Below are 24,683 nucleotides of genomic sequence, written 5' to 3'. Positions count from 1 at the left end.
AAGCAGTTCAGTAGACAGAATGTCTGTAGTGGAATGTTACATAATTCACTTTTAGATTTGAAGAGCTCATTATAAAAAACCTGACACACTTCAGGAATATTAAATTACTGCAGATTGTGTGGAGCAAAGAAACATTATTGAAGCATTTCAGAATTCTAGGCGAGCCTGAATTTAACTGATAGGGCTTCACAGCTTTTACTGGGGAAAAATGATTTGAGTTGTCACATGGTTTCTGGCCCTAGAGGACTTTAATCTCCTTAATTACAAAGAAACGAATTTCCTAAATAATTTGGAGCTACTTCACAGCATTTGCTCAACCTCTGGCTTTTGGAAAATTAAAGGGGTTGCCAGGGTCCTGGCTGTGGAATGTTCTCTCCGTACTGTAGCTTCCTTTATGCAAGTTTTTATTAGAGACGATGCTGGTTTCCTTTCTTTATTGATACGGGGATGTACTTCAGGAATTCACAAGTAATGCTTATAACAATTGAACGCAATCACGTTCTGTCAAACAAGTGACACTGAAGCTGCCCACAGAATAGGGAGAGGTTCTGTATTGTGGCTTACAAAGTCGAAGGAAAGAAAATGGCCCAAATCCAATCCATGTCTATACATCGACTTTAAGAGTGCTTGAAATGGTGTAAAACCCATATTTCAGTTCATTTCGGTGTTTATGGATTAGGTACCTACTGTGTGCAAGACCAGCATCATGGAAATATCTTAGCTTCTACCATTTCCTACAATTTGTCCTTAGAAAGCAGACTTAACCTGCCTTAGTTTCCTTCTCTGTGAAAGGAGGATAATAATATGAGGCTGTGTTGTGACCTTGTATTCCTGTGTTTGTAACACAGGAGACTATTAGGGCCTAATATTTATTAAGTGCTTGCCAGGAGATGTGCCCAGACACCCTTCCAAGCATGTTACATGTGTGATCACAATTTCCACAGCCACTCCATGAAGTTGATACTGTTATCCCCATTGTAAAGGTATAGAAACTGAGGCAAAGAGGGGTTGCGTAGCTTCCTCAATATCACATTGCTTGTAAATGGCTCAAACTACGAAGTTGGCCAAGAATCAGATCATAACACAAGTAAGGAGAGATTCTGTTACCCAGTCCAAGCTCATACTGCTCGCTGCACGACAGGCCAATAAATTGAGAGATGAGGTGTTGGGGCAAGGGATAGTGACTTTATTTGGAAAGCCAGCAGAGCAAGAAGATGGTGGACTAATGTCCCAAAGAACCATCTTCCCTGAGTTAGAATTCAGGCTTCTTTTATACTAAAAGGGGAGGGGTTGTGGCTGGTTGTTACAAACTTCTGGGTGTTTTAATCCTTTGTTCTTGCAGCTGTCCAGTGTAACTCAGGTCACCATGTTTCTGTAAACCTCCAACAAGGCAAATGTTAACCTCTGTTGTGCAACTTTTTATCTCTGTATGAATGGAAAAGTGTTATACCTTTAAAGGTCAGAGCCTTGAGAATGGCCTATCCTGTATATTTCAGGCTAAGACAACATTCTTAGCTTGTAGCAAAAGCAATAGTGTACGAAGGTTAAAGTAAGAGAAACAGATCCAATATGGAGTCAGATTTGTTCTTCCGTATTACAGTTCCATTTGATGGAGGGATCAGAAAACCTTTCTGCCTAAGATACCTCTTTTGAACTGAACCTTGAGAATGTCAGCTGAATTGAAAAGAAAAATTGCATAGAAAGGTAACAGCACAAGGGAGAATTGGGAAGATGGGAAAGTGTATCACCTCCCTACTAGACTTAATGCGTCCTTTTTTATTTTGGTTATTAATTTCAAGCCTCCTTGGACATGCTGGTCCTTCTGCCCGAGAAAACTGTTTATTCATTTATTACACATGCATTTATTGAGTACCCACTGGTCCTTTCCCTTATCATCCATGTGACAGAGGCATCATTCTTCAAGATCAGACAGTGGAGAGCTTCTTCTCTGTGAAGCTTCATTGACTCTTTCAAGCAAAGGTGAAAGCTTGCTCCTTTGTAATGCAGTATGCCCGTTTTTTGTCTGTTTTCATTCTGGTCATGTGTATTGCAATCCCCTACATGACTGACACCTCTGCTAGACTGAATTTCTTTGAGGACGGGAATCAGGCTTTGACTCTGTACTCTTGGCCTGCATGGTTGTGCCATACACGTCTGTTGACATGAGTGAGCCAGCACGTGCACCTGGCCTATTGTAGGTTCTTAGGAGATATTTGTTGCAATGAAGTGACTAGTATTATTGATAAAATTAATTATCTCTTTCTATGACCAAGTTTTGTGACTCTGTCATCTCTCATGGAATGTTGTCTTTTGAGGGCAAGAGGTTAGGAAGGGGGTGAGGGCTTAGTGGCATGGTGCAGATAGATGGCACAAAAGCGGCCGGAAAAGTTCTCATTTCCAACATATGGTTTCATGGACCCCATTCTAGGAAGATAATTTTCCATTCTTTTTAGTTGTAGCCTTAGATCCTCTACTTTAAGTACCTTCATTCAGGGCCGGTGTCCTCCTAAACAATAGTTTGTAAAACAGTTTGTTAAAAGCAAACAAAGAAAGCAGATATCTTTGGATAAGGTGTGAATTTCCCCATATTTAAGCCTTACTACAATTTATATGGCTTTTAAATTAGCCTTTCTAGTTAAGCCATTTTTAATTGGCATGATCAAGAGATTTTGGTCCTTATTCTTTTTGAGCTGAAACTGGTGTTCAAGGTCAGCCTTTTCAGACGAAAAGGTTCTAGATCTGTGGCATGAGCTAAGAATTGGCCGCACAGTTTGAAGATCCATTTCCAGTAGCTTTATCTTAATCTTCTTTAAAAATGGATAACTCCTGAAATGTTTATTTTCAACTGAACTCTCACATATAACTATCAGAGAGACGGTCGCTGGGAAAGATTGTTGGCTTGACACTGGGAACACATTCATTCAATTTAAATGAAATCAAATGAGATAACGTATGTGAAGCAGGAGCTGAGGGCATAGGATATAGTAAATGTATAGTAAATACCGGCTGTAATTGGAGTGGTATTATTATCATTATTATCTCTTCCCAGCACAGTGTCTGAACTTAATAGTACCTAGTAGTGTGCAAGGCATATTTATTAAAGAAAGAAGGGCTGAAATGTGTGTCTGCCTGCCTCTTTCCTTTTCTTTTCCTCCCCACGTTAATTGCTTGTCTGCTCTTATGGCTGCGGGAAAAGCTGACATAAAAATGGGCTTGCTGGAAAGTTTCTCAGCCCCATTTGTCACCTTACCCTTGGAGCCCAGTTTTATGTCAACTCCGCGTTCCCTCTGATGCCTGCCAGTGAGGGACAGACCACAGGTCACTTGCCTACGGTCTGCTTTAGCTGCCAAAGCTCTGCCAAAGCTCTAGTCGAGCTTGGCTGACGTATGGGTGCCTCGTTGTTGGAAATGTCTCCACGGTGCTGCTCAGGAAATATGCCTGTGCTGTATTTTCTGGGTGACATCTAGCGCTTGACAATAAGAAACATGGAAACTAAAGAATTGGGTTTTGCTTCTCTTGAAAATCCAGAGTTTTAAAGATCTGTTTTGCATTACCTATTGTGAGTTTTGCGGACAAGGCCTCTAATTCTCTTGGTTGTATGAACCCTGTCGATGGCTTAGTGAAACCATGTGAACAGTTTATACACGGAGACCAAGGTTTTCCTGTTTCTGTATGTTTGACGGTTCCTTTTTTTCCCTCCTAATTTCTAACTTCACCAGGGTGGTGATTCTGAATGTTCTCTTCCCTTGATTTGCAGCGCTCGAAAGGAGTGAATGAAATGTGCGGCTTGGGGTGTCATTTCTGAAGGGAGGAGTCGTTTTCTTGGAGAGGAGTCCTCAATGAGCCTGGCCGAGGCCCGGGATCTGTGTGAAGTGGACTAAGGATTTAGTAGGATGTCAACTGAGACAGAACTTCAAGTAGCTGTGAAAACCAGCGCCAAGAAAGATTCCAGAAAGAAAGGTAGGGCTCAATCAGTTCCTTTCCTAATGGCTACCTATTGTACAGGAATGAGTTTTTTTTTGTCTCTGGAACGGTATTTGGTACTATCTTTGTGATTGCATATATTTTTAAATAATCACCAGCATTATTTGGTGTTGTTTGTATTCACAGTATCATATTTTAATGGCTCGTCCTTATTCTCTGGGTAAAATCCAAAATTCTTTTCATAATATGCAAACAAAGCCCTTCCTGACCTGATTTCTACCCGTCCCTCCAGCAACATCTCTGCCCAAATCTGCGCTGCATCCCCACCCAACCCTGTTTGCGCTCCAGGCATTCTCTGTCTTGTAGTTCACCTTTGCATAGACCGGTGATTCTCAAACTCCAGCCACACAGAAATCACCTAGAAGGCTTGTTACAACACAGATGGCTGAGCCTCGTCCCCAGAGTTTTTGGTTCACTAGCTCTGGGGTGGGGCCCAAGATGCGTTTATAACAGGCTGTCAGATGATGCTGATGCTGGTGGTCCAGAGACCAGACGTTGAGAACCCCTGGACTGTCACTTCAGCCTGAAATACTTTTGTTGCTCTCCGCTTTTTCTTAACACTGACTCCTACTTATTCTTTAGATTTGAGCTTAGCGGGGCCTCCTGGAGGGCCTTCCCTTACTCCCCAAATTGGGTTATTTGCTTTTGTTTGTTTTGTTTCATTAGCACTTTGTTAGTAGCTCACTTCCTTAGAAGCACCCTGTTGTTTTTTCCCCTTTGTCAGCTATACTATACAGTCCTTCAGAGCTGGATCCCTTGTTCACCCTTTTAACTCCCAACGATTGGAAAGTGTCTGACACAGAGGAGGCACATAGGTATTCGGTGGAGAAGACTGGCATGCATAGTGTGATAATAAAATAATTCTATCACTGTTCACGATTTTTGGAGAATTTGTTCCTATGGCTTTATGACCACGTCTCTCATTAAGTTCGTCTCCTTGTTGGAATTAGATGTAAGCAACTTGTTGCTCTGTGTGTAGGGGTGTGTGTGTGTATGTGTGGTGTGTGTTTTCTCCCTGTGGTTTCAGTTCTTTCCCTCCCCTGTCTTTAAAACTGCGTGGAAGAGGATTAATACAACTCTCTCTCAGGTCTTGAAATCTGTCAGTATGGGCCTGCGAACAGGATGCCATGGGTTGCTTTGTATAGGCAGTGATTTGTTTGAGACGTTGCTGTGCCTGCCCAGTCATGTCTTCTGATGGCATTTGTCTGATACTCCATAGGAAGCAAGGGACATAAATGTAATACATATGCAGCTCTTGGACAGCCAGAACCCCAGAAAGGACTATAAATTTTGCTTTAGATGTTGATTTGAAGCACAAATATTTTGGAAGCAGTCTATTTTATCCCCTGAAACCTAATGTAAACCTTGTTTTTTATGCATCATGGACTAAGAATAATAGAAGGAAGGCACGTGTGTGAGAGAACAGGTCTTGGGAGAACTGCTACATGGGGGGAAAAAAGAAAGATTGCAGAGCCCAGTATGTACTAGAATTCAAATGCTTTTTCACTGGAAACTGACAAGTTATATTTTTGCTTCAAATTTAACCTTTCCATTGAACTTGTGCTCTTGAACGCTTAATGCATTAAAAATTGTACTTAGTGCGTATCTTTTCATTCTTAATTTTAACATGCAAAACCAGAAGCATTCTAAAGAGAGGATTCAGATTTTTCAGAACATTGGCTTAGTTGAGAACTTGGAACGGGACTGTGAAGGTGACCTTCACGTCCTTAGTAGCTCTAAAATCAGCACAGCACCTATGCGAGGAGTGTCCTCTAGTGAGTGGCTAATACCATAAAGTCTGGGCAGGCAGACCTGGGTTCAGATTCTGGCTATATCACTTCCTAACTGTGTGACCTCAGAATGTTACTTCACCTCTCTGAGCCTCGTTTCCTTTCCCATAAAATGCAGATGTAATATTACAGAGCTCAAATGCTCACTAGGAAGATTAATTGAAATAGGGCACATATAACAGTCTAGAACTTGGCATATGTTTAAAACTCAACAAAGTTTACATGTGTTCCTCTTCCTCTCCCCCCTTCCCCCCGCTTCTCTTCTCCTTACTTCTTCTCATCCCCTTCATTCCCTGTCATCTTTCTCCATCTTTCCCACCTCTCCCTTCTTTGTCCTATTTCTCTTCTCCCTTTTTCACTCCGTCCTCCTTCTCTTCCTCATCTTCATCAGAATCATCACATCGTTTTCTCTTACCTAAGGGGATCTTAAAACGTATACAGCTGATTTGTCCCAGAGCAAGATTTTACAATTGTTTGTAATTATGCAACAGTGACAGATAGTTTTTTTTTCTTGATACCCTTGTCTGGACCAAGGCAGCAGGACATCACACACGTACGTTAAGAAGAGAGAGTGAGAATGTGCTGGTAACAGGATTAATTCATTTCCTGTTCTTTAGTTTTGGCTATGGGATAGTAAGTATTCCATTAAACAAATGTTGCTAACTGGGTGAAAATAAGTAGAACTTTGAAAGGAAATAAGCAGTTTATATATCAATCTTGAATCTTGAATTCAATAGTCTTACTAAACTCTTTTGCTAATACTTTCTCTAACCCCTCTTTGATTTTCTATTGAGGCAATATGTAACCTCATAAGTAAGTTTCTGGCTTCCTCTTCAATCCTTAAGTACTTGTTCTTTTTCTTTATCTTATTCCATTGGTTTGGGTCTGTCAATATAATATCTAGTAGAGAGTAGGTATCCTTGACTTTTACTTAAATTAATGGAAATGCCTTAAGTTACCTGTAAGTGTGATATTTAAGTATTTACTAAATATTCTTTATTAGTTTGCCTTCATTTATCATTTCTAGGAATTATTTTTTTTTAAATCCTGAATTTTCATGTTGAATTTTATCATATGCTTCTTCTATATTTATTTCAATGATTATACATATATTTTCTCTTTTAGTTTAAAATCAGTAATAAGTCATGGATTTCACTGATAGATTTTCTGATCTTCATTTCTGTTTGTGATGTCTTATTTTCTATACCCTGTGGATTTAATTTGATATTTTACTTAGTATTTTTCTATCTATATTCATCAGCTCGATTGGTATATATTTTTCTTTTCTTGAACAATCTTTGTGCCTGATATAGGTCAAAGTTGATAACCTCATATAATGATTTTGGTGGTAAGGACATAATAATTTTAGACTTCTTTATGAAAAAATATGAATTTTTTAGTAATTTTATTAGACTTTTAAGAAGTTATATATGCTTATTACTGAAAATTAGAAAAGACAAAGTAAGCATGCATAATCCTAAAAATTAAAAATAACTTTTATTGGGCTTCCCTGGTGGCGCAGTGGTTGAGAGTCCGCCTGCCGATGCAGGGGACACGGGTTCATGCCCCGGTCCGGGAAGATCCCACATGCCGCGGAGCGGCTGGGCCCGTGAGCCATGGCCGCTGAGCCTGCACGTCTGGAGCCTGTGCTCCGCAACGGGAGAGGCCACAGCAGGGAGAGGCCCGCGTACCGCAAAAAAAAAAAAAAAAAACTTTTACTAACGTTCTAAGTTACTTCCTTCTGGACTGACTTTCCAGGATAATATGAGATTATACTGTTCATACAATTTTACATCCTCCTTTGTCATTTGACATTCTGTCATAAATACATTTCTTGTATTACTACCTGATATTACAGTATCGTAAAGTTTTTTCTTCTCTTGGCAAGATTTAGGTGGTTCCTGGGGCAGATATTTTATTTCCTAAAAAAAATACCTGACAACGTAAGGCATCTATCATGAATAAGAGTGGCAAATAGAAAGTTAAGAAGCCCTTTATAATTCCTCACAAACCTGTCACTCCAGTTCTTTAACCCAGGCTGTTGAAAGCAAGTCAGACAGATTCAAAAACAAGTCACATAGGAGCATATTTCACCACAAAATGAGTTTCTAGACAGGCCAAGTATGAGATGTAACTAGAGTATTCACAATTCAAATAAGGAGGGGATGAAAGTAGTGAGAAATAAAGTTGTTTTCTTCATTTCATTTTTATTGGATTGTGTCACTCACTACACATACAGCTTGTCAGACGGTACCTATTCTAGGAGTGGAAGTTGATGGAGGACTGGAGGAAGAGAATGTGTATTTTCAGGTTCGGTACCTGCCATCGAAGGGAGAAGATCAGTTGACACAATCTGTGGTAATCCTGGCATTAGGACACCCCGTAGAAGACTGTGGTAGAGGAACGGGTCCCAGGACGAGCAGACACAGACATTTCTGGGGATAGTGCCTGGAGTTTTTCAGGCAGTGCCATCTGGCAGCTTGGTGTCATGGAAAGAGCACTAACTTTGGAGTCAGACAGACCTGGTTTTTAATTTCTAACTCTTTTTCTTATCTGCTGTGTAACCAGAGATGGGTTATTTAGCCTCTTTGACCCTTGTCTTTTAAGGGTGTGTGATTGTGTGTGTGTGTGTGGGGGGGGGGGGTGTATTACTACTCTGCTTGTTATCAGAAAGGTGAGCGAGATTATCTTGGGTAAAGGACCAGCTTGGGATCTGCAACATGGCAGTGGTGTGGTTAATGTTAGCTTTTCTGACCTCTTCCTTCTGAGATCGTGGTTCAGTATTTTCTCCTTATTTTCTAGAAATACCTGGAAATAAACGTATTCACTTTCCTTATACTTATATTAGAACTCAGTGAACCAAAGCAACAAGACACTAACAATCTTTCCTCCCAGAAAGACTGGGCTCCAAGAATCAAGGCCCTGATGGAATCCAAGAGAAGTTGGTGGTCACATGGCAGACACCTTAGCTCTGGAGCCACATTGAACTGAGTTTGAACCCTGGCTGTGTGCCTCAGTAGCTGTGCAAACTTTGGGGAGGTTTCTTAGGAAATTCTGGTCAATTGTGATAAGGAATTGTTTCAGGAATCCCATGTTCAGGGTCCTGATCCCTCAACTGGTCAATGAGCCCTGGGAAGGACCTCTGTTAATAATCCCTGGCTTACCACTTAGGAGCTGATAAACTGCTATCGTACTTATTATCCCATTGGGTCCTTAGGACCCTGAGAGATTAATTTTTCAAAAAATCGTTTTACCAGGCCTTCAGTGCAGAGAGAGCTGCCTTTTCATTGCTTCTATCTGCTGCTTTTATCCTGCAGGCGAAGCAGACTTGGGGTCATCGAGACCTTGCATTTGGGTTCATACGCCAGGTCCTCACCCTCTAGCTGTTCACCTTCAGGCAAGTCACTTCCACGCCTTGAGCTTTAGTTTCCTCAGGCACCCAGTGGATGTACAACTTATATTTGCTCGGCCAAATTTGGAACGTAGGTAGGCATTAATAAGATACTATTTTGTCTACAAATGTTTATCCAGCCCCAGCCCGGAGCCATGCAGGAGCTCCGAGATTCTGACTTCAGCCAGTCCATAGAGTCCAAGAATTTCCACCTGAGGGGAGGCCCTTCTGGTTTGTGTAGGTCTCATCTTTCCTGAAAAAATTTTTTTTTTCCACTTGGCTACTTTTATTCATTTTAGTGAATAAAATTCATGTTAATTTATTCTGTGACTACTCATAAATTTTATGTTTTGTTTTTACTCCAAATTTATATTTATTAATTAAAATCTTGCTTTTTTGTCATAAGAAAGAAAACTCTTATGGAAACTCTTTTCACTGCTTTCCTGACCCAAACAAAGCAAGTGGATTTTCAACTTAATAAACACAAGTAACACGATACTCTGAATGTCTGCATACATTGAAACATGAATAGCTTCTCTAGAAGTACTAAAAGGTTAGAAGGAATTAGTGTTTGGGGGGCTAGAAGAGCCTCTTTTTCAAGATGAGCTCTTAAGAGAAGAACGACTTGCCCACGGTTGTTCAGTTGGTTAATGGTAGAGCCAGAGCTGGAACCCAGGAATGACTCCCCGGATGGTGTTGCTTGAGCTTATAGGTTCTCAACAACTTACCTTTTTCGGATTAAGCTCGTGGTGTGTTTGCTCCATCTTCTTTACATTGAAGACTCCTGGAAGAGCTCACGCTTTAGAATCGATAGACTGAAGTTTGCGTCAAGGCTCAGCACATTTTCTACAGGTGTATCTCAGGCTAGCTACTTAATCTTTCCAAGCCTCAGTTCCTTCATCTGTAAAATGGAGGTAATAGGACCTATCTCAAAGTGTTGTAATGAACACTACATGAGTCAAAAATATCAAACAGCTAACACAGTTTCTCTGTACACAGACTCAAGATAAGGAAATTTTCCCTTTCCCCTCTGGCCCCCCAGCTGCCTACCTGAAATGCAGCACTTTTCTTAGTGCCAGAGGATATAAAGAAGGGTAGAAGGTACCCTTTTCTCCGGAGGTGCATGGGGTAGTCAGGCAGTGACAAAAAAGTACTGGTCCATCTTCAAAAGGATGCTTGTTCTGAGAATAACTGGGAAGGTGGACAGGAAATACAAAGGAAAGTGGACCACGTTGTCAAGCTGCATTCATTAATAACCATCATTTATTGCATGCTTCCTGCATGCTAGCCATTTTAGATAAATTGTCCCTAATGAGCCCAAATCTTACATCGCCCATGAAACACATACGAAAATAACGTCCAGAGAGATCAAGAGACTTGCCCCAGGTCACATGGCTTGTCTGCGTGGGCTGGAAAGCACTAAGTTTGTCCGATGTGAAAGCCGGTGCCCTCTTCCCTGAATGCATGCTCTGGGTTGGCCCTATGCCTTGATGGGGGTGTTGGGAAACGTGAAAAGGGGCTCTACTCTTCTTAGGTCGGTGGGCATGGAAACAGATCAGCCGCCTCGTGTAAATTTATGGCACTGTTTTGTCTTGTCAGGGTTTTGGATCTTGGTAAGCTAATGGCCCTCCACTGACTCTGTGATTTGCAGGCTTTGGAAATTCAAGATCAAGGACTTAACAGCAAGACAACATAAATTTCTCTGGAGTTGGTCCATGAAACTCTTGGGCTGAAGGGTTTGAGAGTGAGGGAATACCGTTGTGGGTCTAGAAGTCTAGTTTTTACGGAAAGACTGACTGCCGGATCACGTTGCCTGTGGTGGGGAGAGACTTCTGTATTTTCACGTGGCCCCGAACTTATTAGACGCCTCGCTCCTTGCGGTCGCTCCCTGAAGGCAAACTCGCTTCTGGTTTCATTGGTGACTTCGTTCTAACTAGTTTCCTCGCAAGAAGTCAGGCCTTCTTCAAACCCTCCCGCCCACCCCCTCTCCTCCTTGAACATATTTCGTAGCGCCAGCAGCACGCCGCAGGGGGCAACCCAGCGAGCCAGCCTTCTGAGACCTGGTCCCTGCCGCTCCTTCTGTCCCTTTGTCCCCCTCTCTGCACCCTGACCCACCCTGAGCTCGGGTCCCGGGACGCACCTCTGCGACTTTGGTGCGTGCCGCTCCCTCACTTGGGTCGTGTTTCTCACCCTGTTCACTGGGCTGGCCCCTGCTCACCCCTCAGAACCCAGCAGCCATTTGACGGAGACTTCGTCCTTGACCATTTGAGCTTCCAAGTGCCCTCGATGACTTAATTAATAATATTAGCCCCTGCGGCCTCTCAAAGCACTCATGCTCTCTCTCCCTGCTGCCCCTCTCCTCAAGATAGTTCAGGCTACCTTCATCTGTCATCCTGGCCCCCTCTTGAGCAGTCCTCAGGTCTTCAGAATCACCAGTCTCCAAGCTGTCCCTGACACCGCTCACTAATGGGAAGATCCGATCAGGTCCAACCTTTGCTTCAGACTCTTCCGTGAACGGGCCCTACTGCCCTCGGGGTAAAGTCCACGTGGCTTATCGGGGCTTCAAGGGGGCCCTGCCCGGTCTGACCCCTCCTTATCTTTCCAGTCACATCCCTCACCGCTCTTCCCAGAATGATACTCCACTCCCTGACTCAACTGAATGAATTTCAGTCCCCTGATCCTGCCATGTTGTTTTTCACATTTGGAATTTTGCAAATGTTTTTTCTTCTTCCAGGAATAGTACTTTAAAAAAAAAAGAAATCTCTTCAAAGCCAACTCCAATTTTGCTTTAGTTTCAAGTTAGATATTACTTTCCCCAGAAATGCTCTGGGGACTTACTGCAACCCAAACGACGTGATCCCCAGCTGTGGTCATGACCAGTCTGTGTGCTCTCAAAGCACCTCACTTTGCCCATCTTAATACATTATTTTGTTGATCATTATCTTTTTGTTCCTCTTTATCATTCTAGGCTGGGAGCTCTGTGAGTGCAGGGACTGTGTCTGGCTTCACTTTTACCACTAAGCACAATGTTGGAAGATGTAGGTGTGTAGCCATATTTGTTGAATGAATAAGTGAATGAATGAACTTATGACTGAGAAAGCCTCACGTGCCTGGATTTGTGAGGGCTCCTATAGCACCCTGCACTTATTCAAACATCACACCTGCCACATTTTTCCTATACTTTTTGCTTATTTCTCTGTCTCTGCCAATAACTGAGTTCCCAGAACAGCACTCGGAACATGGTAGGTATTCAGTAAATGCTTGTTGAATTAATTATCATAAAGTGTGAGGGAGAATGATTTGCACAAGCAGAAAGGAAATTCAAAACCACAAACATCTCCTCTAAGAGCTGGCTCTAGAGATTCTTATTATGTGGCATTGAAAATTCCTCCCATTCAGTGAACTGAAACTCTCCTTCTGCGATGTGTGTCCAGTCACATCTGGCGCTATACTTCAGCGTGATGTGGGCCATATTGGTAGTAAGAGCTATAAGATTTGCCGTATTAGCTCATCCCACTGCTTCATGAAGCTCAGTGTGCTGCCCCTGGCCATGGCTGGGCTTGAATTTTGATGTTTGGAAGAACAAAGCCCTTCATATTAGCCCTCCGAGTCCTGTGAGTCAGGTAAGGGTACACTCCTTCCCAGCGTCCTAGAGTCATCTTTGCAGATAATCAGTAAGTGGCCCAGAGCATGGGGTTTTTATTATCCAAGTGGGTTTGCTGAGCAAAGGTCCCAGGTATTTTGGGATGTCAGCAACCCGCTCCTATTGCAACACGGCTTCTGGGATGGTCGGAATACAAGTCACAAGATTGCATATTTCTACCCCGTCCATCAAGAGAGCACCCATAGGTCAAAGGCAGAGGAGAGGGTGGAGTGGAGATGTCTCATTTAAGCTTGAAAACAACCGCTAGGCGAGCATTCCCATTTTTCGTGAGCAGCAGCTGAGCCTCAGATTGGTGAACAGCTTACCTGAGGCCACACAGCATGTGACAAGTTAGGGACCCATTTGCACCTAGATCTCTCTGACCCCAGAACCTGTCCCCATGCTTAACACTGGACTAAGCTGCTCCCTATTGAATGGGTGTCCTCTTATTAATTACCAAGTGATACTTACACTGAAAGACATCTCTCTGCGGATCCCAATAGCCGCACCATTAGGTTGAGGTGGCCTCGGCAGCGGAAAGGAATGACGGCAGACTGTGTGGTGGAGGCAGAAAGGGAGTTAGAAAAGCACAGAAGCCCTAACTCTTCACCCCTCATGACTGGTGTGTGGGAGGTTGCCACGCACAAGGGCTCCAGAGGCTGAGAAGGAAAAAATTCCCTTTCTTAAGGAGGATGCCAGTTAGTCCAGACTTTCCAGATGTTTTCCAGTCTTTACAGAGGTCAAGCTGAGGGGAATTTGAAGGATTTTGACTGTGTATAAATCGAAATGCATGTTTAGATCTGAATTTGGAGCAGACGCTCTGATTTTACAAATGCCCCAAATCTATGAATAGTATCATCAGCTCAGCTTACCTCCCAGTGGGCACCTCCACATCAGAAATAATAGCGAGGATGCTGGTGATGAAGGTAGCTACTCTCTGTCTGCGGTTACAGAATACCAGGCAACGTATTCAACCCTTTATATGTATTTTCTCACGCAGACCAACCCTTTGAGGTAGATCCTTATTTGAAATCTCACGTTTACAGGTGAAAAAACAGAAATCGGAGAGGCCAGACGGAGTGAACGCTATAACCTCAGACTCGATGCTCTGAAGAGCCCTGTGGTTCCGTCTTCCCCATCCAGTCAGCAGATGTTATTGGGTTGGCCAAAAAGGTCGTTCGGGGTTTTCCAAAAGATGTTATGGAAAAAACCCGAACGAACTTTTTGGCCAACCAAATACACGTGTCTTATCTGCACCTGGCACATTCTGCACGCAGTGACCTGCTTGGCCCTCCCTGAGCATGCGTGAGTTTGTTTCAGCTCTCCTTTCAACCTGGAAAAAGTCCCCTTCTCCCTTGTCTGCCTGTCAAGTTTCATCTGATCCTCTGAGAGCCAGCTAGATGGCACTTCCCTGAAGCTTTTCCTTAGCGTCTTCATACATGGAATTAAACCTTCCTTTCCCTGTGATTCTCAGCATACTATTTAAAAAAATGTTTTTTAATTCAGATGAAGCTCTCCTTTCTTTCTTCCATCTGTTAGGATTGCACTTATAGGCTTCTCTTCCTTCCTGGATTGATGGTGGAGACTGTGTTTTGGGCATCATTTTATCCTCTCAAAGCTGGGAGGAGGAGAATTTATTAAAGAGTTCCCAGTGGGGAAAATGGAAAATGACCTTAATTTCATGACTACTCAATGCAGGCAGAGAATACAATGAGAATACAAGAGATTTATGAGGTTGGTAATACTCCCATTTTGCAGATGAAGAAACATACTAAGATAAGTTCACAGTTTGTTCGTGGTTACCCATCATGTAAATGGAAGCAGGAACTTTATTTATTTATTTATTTAGGCTGCGTTGGGTCTTCCTTGTGGTGTGTGGGCTTCTCAGTGCGGTGGCTTCTCGTTGCAGAGCATGGGCTCTAGGTGCGTAGGTTTCAGTAGTTGTGGCACGCGGGTTTCAGTAGTTGTGGCTCCCCAGCTCTAGAGCGCAGGCTCAGTAGTTGTGGCGCACGGGCTTAGTTGCTGCGCAGCATGTGGGATCTTCCTGGACCAGGGCTCGAACCCACGTCTCCTGCATTGGAAGGTGGATTCCCAACCACTGTGCTACCAAGGAAGTCCCTGGAAGAGCAGGAATTTCAAACTCAGATCTAAATGATCCAAAGCACAGGATCTTTTTGCTATATTCTGCGTTTTTCCAGTAGTGGCCGTTGAATAAAACCTCAGTGAAAGCTCATTTCCTACAGGTCTGGTTCCTCTTGCATATTAGTGGCAATATGTGCCCCTTATACTTTTATAAAGAGTTTCTGTACCAGCATTAGAGATTCACTTCCTTCCAGTTGGGGACTGTGGTCGCTTGAGTCTTGTAGCCTTCCCTGGCTGGCGCTACTGCTCTAGGGCAAACGTGCATTCCGATTGTTAAACTAGAGGCAAGAAAAACCACGCAGGCACGCGCATTGGAAGAAGCCCAGCAAATGATGAATAGCAGACCTAAATCTTAAATCTTATCATGTATTTCAGGATGATGTACGGGACTGTTGGAAACTGCCTTCGACAAATGTGCCCGGGAAGGGGAATTATCTCCAGCAATGAAAAATGTTCTTATTATGTGATCCTAAAAAGGATCAGGACCCCTATCATTGGGCAAATGAACATCCCCACGTCCTTTATTAACAGCAATATGGAAGTGTGTGCTAAAGACGACGGACATCGCACTGATGCTGTGATGGATAGCCATGAGTGCTGGAGTCAGGCTGGACTTAGGAAAGGTAGCTTGATGCATGATAGCAGATGGGAAATGTGTAACTCTCTCAGGTCGCTTCTAGCCGTTGCTTCCCGAGGCTCTGCACGACTTGTTCCTGCTATCTTAGCCGAGTACCCAGTGGCTTTTGGTCAGGCTGAGGCTGTGATTAAACAGTAGAAGGGATATAAGTTTGTAGGAAATGAAACCATTTCCATAGGGAGAAGAAAATGGTGCACCGGGCATGTCACATATTTAATCTCATTTTCTTTTCACATTTCACATGGATGTGTAGAAACCTGGAGTCATAGAGATTCAGTAGCCTGCCCAAGGCTAGAAGCCAGCAGAGTGAGGGTTTGAACCTGAGCAGTCTGATCTCCAATTCTGTGTGCTTTGTAGACCATAGTAGCTTTTTTTTTTTTTTTTTTTTGTGGTACGCGGGACTCTCACTGTTGCGGCCTCTCCCATTGTGGAGCACAGGCTCCGGATGCACAGGCTCAGCGGCCATGGCTCACGGGCCCAGCCACTCCGTGGCATGTGGGATCTTCCCGGACTGGGGCACGAACCCGTGTCCCCTGCATCGGCAGGCGGACTCTCAACTACTGCACCACCAGGGAAACCCTTGTAGTAGCTTTTAATAAATAACCTACTGGCTGGAGTTCAAAATAGTAGAAGTAGAAACAGCTGAATGCAGTGCGTATGTGAAGGTGCCTACCGCAGCCTTTAGCACAGCGTAGATGTTCAAGAAACGCTAGTGAAATCAAGAATTGCCAACACTAACTTGGTCAGGGGGCTGTGCGATGATTGTGGAGTTCTTTGAGTGCCTTCCTTTTCTTCCCTCCTTCCCTTCTCTTTCCTACCTTCTTTCCTTCATTCCATTTGTGAACTTTTTCTAAAGCCATGCAGAGTGCTGGCTACAGAAGAAGATTGTTAACAAGTCCTGGGCTTAAAGAACTTAAAATCTAATATGAAAGACAGACAACTGAGAAGCAATTATAGTTCATTGCAGTAAGTTAAAATCCCAGAGCAGAGATAACCAAGTTTCCAAGGACTTCCCAGGGGTTGTGAGATTTAAAAGACTCTTGGAGTTCAGATTTCTTTTTCTCGTTCAATGGATGCTTTGCAAAATATCTATTATTATAGACATTGTCTACCTATTAGATTTAAATCCCAGTTGTGAAAAATAAATCCTACCCTGTCTTCCAGTGAATGGGAGGCCAGCAGATCAGACATCTCGCTGGGCAGCAGCTTGCTGCCCCCTCTTCCTGAGTAAAAGCTCCTTCAAGATGTATACAAATTTTATTCATTTCCTGTTATGCCTAGGACCAGGCACATAGTATGTGCTCATCAAGCATGTGTTGAACAATAGAGCAGGCTGTATTACAGAGGTAATTCTTTGGCCTTTGGCCTACATTATCCTAGAATCAGTAATTTATATACCATTAGTTTTCCTTTGATGTTTTAAAATAATGATTACCGTAGCTTCTCCTCTTGCTCTCAAAGTTATAGATTGCAAATAGATTTTGTGTAATTTGCCAGTGCCAGTCGATTTTAACAGCTGCCTCAGGCACTGTGTAGAGGATTCTGAAGTCATATCCTGGCTTTGAGTGAGAACAGTTAAGACTCTGGTATATTTCCTTTCAATCTTTTATTTTTTTCTGCACAAGAGTGTACGCACATAAGCATGCAAACACATACATTCTAGTTTGGTCCTCCTGCATATTTAATTCTCACTAAACCTTACAATTTAAGCTGTTCCGTGTCATTATAAACTTTTTACAATCATCATTTACAAAAATGCCAAGTGATCTCGTTTTCTTTAGCTTTTAGTCACGAAACACCTCCTCCAACTCTTCTGTCATCGTTGCCATTTTTCAATGGTCGATTCCCAACTTTGCCAAATCTTCCCGAAGCTGGGGCATACAGAACTGCTTTCAGTAGCTGATGATTCATTTCTGTTTTCCTCCTGGAATCGATGCAGGGTTTGTCTTTTGTATTTTGTGGCCGGGGGAAGATGCTAACTCGTTTCCTGCAGCGAGAGGAAAGCGAGACTTTGGGATGGGCTTCCCTTTGTGGGAGGGCCACCAGGGGGGGCCCCCATTCTGGTACAGCCTTGGAATTGAGCTTTGCCAATGGATGCCTCTGAGCTCCAGTGCTTTTTGCCGTTCAAATCTTTTAACCTCAGCTTATCAACTTTAATACGTTGTCCTGGTGCCTTGATTTTTTGGTTCATCTATTTTAATGTGATGAAATGTAAAAACCAAGCTCAGCCTTGTCCCCTCACAATGACTTTAGGGTTTTCCAGCTGATAACCTAGCCTTCGTCTGTTAAGGATTTGAATTTTAAACAGTCAAAAATACATTTTCCTGGTATCTGTCATCAAGTGATATGGGCAACTATTTAGTTCTGGTCGTCTTTCCTATTCTTGGTAGATTTATTTTCTCTTTTTAGAATTCTCCCATTGCCTTCTCTGTCTGGGAGACTGGAGATGTCATTTAAACCTTGCTTATTAGGATTCCATTATTTGTCTCTCATATACAGTCAGCTAAATCAAAAAGTCAGACAGTGTTTTTAAATTGCAAATTTAAATGACAATTTATAGACCAGGTCTGCTGGAAATGTTCTGTCCTTGGCATGCATCGTTTGTGTGTATATAGTTTCATGCTCTCTCTTTTTATCTTCTTGAGAGCACAGCATACATATCCATCAGGAGGATCAGAACTGCTTGCAATCAAACAAAAAATGCAGCAAAGATCTTGAAAGGAAATGAAGACAAACACCCTATACCAGACCTTAGTTAAACATTAGTTCTCTTCCTCCACCTTCCCCTCCCCTGCCTCTAAAAGAGGAAACTTGCATTAGTCACTTTTTTTTTTTTTTAAGTATTGAAGCTCATGGTTTAGATTCAGAGAAAGTAAACATTTGCCCGGGGCCTGAAGTATGCCAGATACTGTTATCTCAGTTAATCTGCGTGATAAACCAATGATCCTGACACTGTTATTAATAATACTGTGATAGCTAATGTTTATTGAGCACTTACTACATACCAGGCACTAGTCTATGTTTTATTTGTCACAACTCATTCAAGATAATAATAGGTTGCTTTCTTTTGTTTTTAAATTTAATTTATTTATTTTTGGCTGTGTTGGGTCTTCGTTGCTACGCATGGGCTTTCTCTAGTTGTAGCGAGCGGAGGCTACTCTTTGTTCTGGTGCACGGGCTTCTCATTGTGGTGGCTTCTCTTTGTTGCGGAGCACAGGCTCTAGGCACACAGGCTTCAGTAGTTGTGGCGTGTGGGCTCAGTAGTTGTGGCTCGTGGGCTTAGAGCGCAGGCTCAGTAGTTGTGGTGCACGGGCTTAGTTGCTCCGCGGCACGTGGGATCTTCCCGGGTCAGGGCTCAAACCCATGTCCCCTGCGTTGGCAGGCGGATTCTTAACCACGGTGCCACAAGGGAAGCCCATAGGTTGCTTTCTAAAAGGGGAAAATGACATTCATGGGACGCAGCTTGCTCAGAGCCCAAAGCTGAGTGAGGGATGTAGCTCCCACTTCCAAATTAGAACTCTGCCCACCACACTAGCTTCTATTTTTATTTTTAGTAAAGAAAATTTATTTCTGTAAGAAAATTGGGGACCTATTTAGTATCTCTGTTTTATAAGAATGACAGGCTGAAAAGTCGTCTCACTATGCCTTGCTGAGTTTTAATTTTGAGCAGATTGCGTTAGAAGGGGTGGCTTTAAACCTTGATATCATCTTCTTTTATCTGTCCATTTTCTCTGGGATCAGAGTAGATTGGCAAAGCATTATGATCTTCCATTTCAAAGCTGAAGGATTATCCATCTTGATGGGGGAAATCATCCTAAAATCCTGCCGAAGCCAGCTGCAGAGGTTGGTACACTTCAGAAAATGCCCAGGGTACCCAGTAACTTCAGTGATGAAAATCAGTGGAGTACGAGTTGCATCAGGAGGGTACACCTTTAACACATGGTCCCAGCTTATCTGTTGTGTCAGGCGTTTTCGTCTGCAACAGGAGCCTCAAGTTCTTCCTTTCTGCTTCTGCTCTCCAGGCTCCAATTTCAACAGCAGCTGGCGGAGTCAAGAGCTTGTAGGATTCCAGTCAGATATAGGAGGTGAGGACATGGGGTGATGAAGAGATTTCTTTGTGCCTGGGAGAAAAAATGGGGAGGGAGCCAGAAGAGCCTAGGGGAGCCATCAGACCATAATGCAGGTTTGACCCTGAGTGAAAGCAAGAGGGAAGGAAGGAAGAAAGGAAGGAAGAAAGGATGGGTGGAAGCATCTTAGACATCCACAAGGTCTTTGTGGCGTCCTTGAACCAAAGTCACTCATCAGAGGAGTCCTGTGTCTCCTGGGAATGGGCCTGCCAGAGTATCCCTGCCCTGCTCTGTCTTTGGCTGGGAACAGCTTGTGGGAAGCATAGTCTTGGTATAGATGGATTTCTTTCTTTTTTTTTTTTCTTTTTCAATTTTTATTTTATATTGGAGTATAGTTGATTTATGATGTCGTGTTAGTTTCAGGTGTACAGCAAAGTGGTTCAGTTATGCATATACATATATCCATTCTTTTTCAGATTCTTTTCAGGTTATTACAGACTTTTTTTTTTTTTTGCGGAACGCAGGCCTCTCACTGTTGCGGCCTCTCCCGTTGCGGAGCACAGGCTCCGGACGTGCAGGCTCAGCAGCCATGGCTCACGGGGCCAGCCGCTCCGCGGCATGTGGGATCTTCCCGGACCGGGGCACGAACCCATGTCCCCTGCATTGGCAGGCGGACTCTCAACCACTGCGCCACCCGGGAAGCCCCTATTTTTAGTTTTTTAAGGAACCTCCATACTGCTCTCCTTAGTGGATTTTTGAGTGCAGCCGCTGGGGCAGTGGGTCTGTTTCTTTCCCTGCAGTTAGTGGTCTGCGAGATGCATTCTCATGGCCCCCACGTTGTACCAAACTGATACAAAAGTTGCTATGAGACGTTCCCTCTAACTTCTTCAACTAGACGCCGTTTCGTGCAATTTGGCCATTAAGATTCCTCTCCACGGGTCACCCTATACCCTCAGACAAAGGTGGGTAAATGTGGGGTAAAAGGTGAACCTCAATGAGATCAGGGTCCTAGATTCTCTGGCCAGTTAGTCCAACAAGTTCCAGAACATTCTGCCCTTTCACAGCCTGCAAGGACCGAAAAGGAGGAGATCGACAGCCTGAGAAGGAAGCGCTCTTAGTACCCAGTGTTCTTCCCACACGCACACAAGGAGAATGGCTGTCCCGTTAATCCCTGTACCCACCACTCCCCGTTGCCAGGAAGGCCGGGAAGTCACATTTCTTGCACATCTTTCCAATGGCCAGCGTGCCCAGGGCCTTATTTAAGTCAACTCCGTCGACCTTCACAACCAGTGAGGCGAGTGTTCTTTAGAGTATAGGCTAGTAGTTGTGTTAATGTCTTCAGAATTACAAATTGAACTTTCACAGCTCTGCCATTATTACGTTATGTGACCTTGGGCACCTTCTGCAGTTCTCTAAGCCCCCATGTCCATATGTGGAAAATGGAAGTGTTAGGACCCATCTCTCAGGGAGATAATTCAGGCCAAATGAAATCATATGTATAAATGTCCAAGCATATATATATATATATGCATGCTTGGACATATATATATATATATATATATATATATATATATATATGTATATAAAACACATTAGTTTGCTGCTCTTGTGACCATGAGAAAACCAAAGCCCATGTGTCATGCTGAGTCTTGGGAGCCTAAGGTTTGTGAGGCGTGGACTGTCAAGACCACGTGCACACATCCGTCACTGCCTGGCTTTGTGCTGGAGGTGCTGTTGGTGGTGAGAAGACACCACCTGCCCCTTGCATGCCTTCGAGGAGGTCACAGCTGAGCGCTCCAGTGTCACCTGTCGGTCCCCAAGCACACCATGCTACTTTACGGCTCCCTTCTCAGCCCTCACATTGGCCTCCCTCCAGAATCATTTGTTGCTTGGAATAGAACCTACTCATAAAAGAAGCAATCTGGAAGGCTGGGCGTCCTGAGGGCACGTGTGAGCCCCGCCCTGGAAAGCCAGACACTGATGTGTCCCCCTCCTGTCTCTCCAGAGCTATTGTCCTTTGCTTTTCTTCAGCCCTACTTCCTGCTCCCCAGCCCCCTGCTGTGCCCCCCAATGCAGCAGGCTTGCCTTGGTCACTGTGCTCATGGCCAGCTTTACTGATTTGTTCATTCAAGATCCCAACTAAGACTGAGTCACGGGATCCCAATTCCAGATATTCTGGGGAAAGAAAATCTGTAAAGCTTTCCCAGTTCTGACGGTGGTCACCCCTGATCTCTTCAAGAGTTAGGGACATATAATGTGACAATAGGGGTTACAGCCCTCCCTGTGGGTGATGGGAGGGGATCACTATGCAAAGTAAAGAGGCGTGGGCTGAATACCTATGGTTACTAAAAAGATTCAGTTTAGATGTCACTTCCTCCAAGAAGCCTTCCTGGACCAGCGGAACAAGGATGGCTAGGCCCTTCCCTGCGCCACTTGGATGTTGGGCTGTGTGGCCTTCGTTGCATTAGCTCTCAGGTTGTGTTGCACTTTCCTCAACCCGTGTCTGTCTTCCCATCAGGTCCTGCCTCTGGCGAGCAGGGATGGGATTTAGCTCCTCTTTGCAAACCCCTCTGGTTGCCCAGTGCCTGCCATGCAGTGGGTACTCTGTAAATGTTTACAGAATTGAGTATCACTGGGGAAACAGACACATAATTGCAACGCGCAGTGAGAAATACTTCCTAGTGATGACACGAAATGGTCCCTTGGGCAGAGAAACATCTGTCCCCAGCCCTCTCCTGCCCAGATGCCCTAAACATCCGTGAGGACAGGAGCAGAGCATGGACGGGACTGCCACTTTTCATGGATAGTCATGTTCTGTGTCTTTGATCCCAAAGTCTTTAGGTTTTGAATGTTAAAGAGCCCGCTGCAGCTCACCACTTGATAGCCGTCCAGTACCCCACCCACTAATGCCAATTAGCCTGGGAAAGATGAAAACTTGGGGGACTTAATGAGCTGACTTGGCAACTGTTCACTCAGCATCTCTTGAGCTGCTTAAACCAGCTGGAAGGTGGTCAGGTTTAACCTTTCTGAGGAAGGGCTTACAAAGGCGTTTTTGCTTTAGCTTTTTCCAAGTTTCATTTTACTTTGGGTGACTGACCTAAAGGTCTTGGAGTGAAAAGTCTTCAAAACCCAGGGCTCCCGGAATACCCACCCCGGAACCTGCCTGTGAGAGCTGAGGGGCTGAGACGGAGGCAGGCTGTTAGTCGATGACACAGCACAGGGGTGACCTTCCCACTGGCCTTGCCACTTAGGAACAGTGTGATGGGGCCAAGTGTGGTGCCTGGCGCTAAGGTGCTCCAGGCCTGTTGGTGGAGGACCTGTGCCCCAGCACACTGCAGTGTCACAGATGAGAGCATCCACTTCCTGAGGACTCTGCTGTGTCCATTGTAGTGCAGCCAGCATCTCCACCAGTGCCTGGTACAAAGCAGGTGCCCAGTAAGTATTCGTTGAGTGAACGAACAAACGAAGCAATGATAAATAGTCATTAAGAGCTCTCGTGGGAGAGAGACATGGATTTGAATCTTGCCTCTGACACTTCTGAACATGGTAAACACAAGCCCCTCACTCAGCCTCTCTCAGGTCCTGGTCCTTCATTGTTGATCGAGAAGACCAGTATCTCTCATGCTTTGGGGCTTAACTGTGAAGCACTTTAGCATGGTGCCTGGTGTGTAGTAAGTACTCAACAAACATAGCTGTTCTGAGTAACTTCTGTTGTTTCTGGAGTAACTTTAAATAAAGTGCCTGTTACCGTGGCTCAGTCTGTTCATTTATTGAATGAGAATACTTCTGTCTGCTGTACAGGGTGAGGGCTAGTATGAGACGGTATGCAGAGCACTGTGCCTGGGATCAGCGCTTGAGAAACGGTGGGTGTTGCCATCACCTTTAGTAGGAGACCTCGAAGGCTCAGACAGTAACCCCTCACCTCCCGGGGCAGCAGGCAGATTCACAAACAGGCTTGTCTGGGATGTGATGACAGCTTTCCTGGGCAGACACCCAGTGCTCTGCCCTTTCCTTGGCCTTTCTCCCTGAAAGAACTCAGGCTTTTCACAGGCATCCTAGGCTATATTATCAGACTTTCACCTAGCAAGCTGTTCTTTTCAGCAGCCTGACTGTTATAATTCTCATGACGGAGCGCCAACCCTTCTTTACTGAAAACCCCTTAATCCTTTGATCTTGTTTCAGTCACAAGAAATGATTGTCTGCTACCTCTTGCCGTTTATGAGTTAGAGAGGATTACCAGGCAGCAGCCTCAGTCCGTCCTTAACCTCCTCTCCCCTACCAGCCAGTTACTTCCCAATGTGAAATCTTGCTCCTTTCTCCAGCCCCTAGAAAATATCCTTGGAAAGAGGAGAGGTGAGCAAGGTAGCTGGGGCAGAGCAAAGGGCATCTCAAGGTAAGTGGCTGATGGGAGTATCCCGGAGGAAGGGAGGAGGGGCTGAGTCTGGATGTATGGTATTGTTAAGTGAAAGAAAACCTGCTGTGTGATTCAGAAGCACACATGGGCCTCACAGTCAACAAAGCACCACTGTCTAGGCCATCCTGCCTGGCCCTCGCATCAGCCCTGTGAGTGGGCGGGGCCAGGCATAACAAGTCCAGGATGCTCTTCCAAAACAGGCACAGGGCTTGTGTGGCTTTCTTGTGGTCACGCGGTGAACAATGGGGTCATCAAGACTGGATCCCAGCTTATTCTGATGGCGTAGTGTTCTTCTGTCAGCAGGATCAAGGGCTGAGAAGTAAGACAGGTCTTGGTATCCTGATCACTTGCTGGTTTGCTCTCACATTCATTCTCTACCTGTGCACGGCAGGGTGTTCTGTGTACCCCAGGGAGCTCACCTTGCAAACTCCATTTCCCTAAACTCTGCAGACATTGGGGCTTTGGCTGGGCTCAGCCAGTAGGAGGCCCTGGAGGGAGATTGGAGGGCAGGGCAAGGGGAGAGGTTGGGGCGCTTCTCCCCTTCCCTCTGCTTCCGCTTTTGGCTGTGGCAGTCCCTGCGTCTTCTCTGTGGATCCAGGTCTTGCTGGACAGTGG

The 24,683-nt window shown here is 44.4% G+C and overlaps 1 protein-coding gene across 5 annotated transcripts in view; it reads left to right on the top strand.

Annotated features, from left to right (window-relative positions):
• The first annotated feature begins 3,859 nt into the window (after positions 1-3,859).
• Positions 3,860-24,683, top strand: part of DAB1 (DAB adaptor protein 1) — a 277,838-nt gene continuing 257,014 nt past the window's right edge. For 4 of the 5 annotated variants that reach the window (XM_065873760.1, XM_065873766.1, XM_065873771.1 and 1 more), the window contains exon 1: positions 3,894-3,960. In XM_065873760.1, coding sequence (XP_065729832.1) covers positions 3,894-3,960 — 67 coding nt within the window. Of the gene's footprint in view, positions 3,961-24,683 lie in introns of all 5 variants that reach the window. The other variant, XM_065873775.1, reaches the window with a different exon arrangement.

Source organism: Phocoena phocoena, chromosome 1 (assembly GCF_963924675.1).
Source record: "Phocoena phocoena chromosome 1, mPhoPho1.1, whole genome shotgun sequence".
Lineage (NCBI taxonomy): Eukaryota > Metazoa > Chordata > Mammalia > Artiodactyla > Phocoenidae > Phocoena > Phocoena phocoena.
The sequence above is the reverse complement of the archived record's forward strand: the minus strand, read 5'-3'. Positions and strand labels throughout refer to the sequence as shown.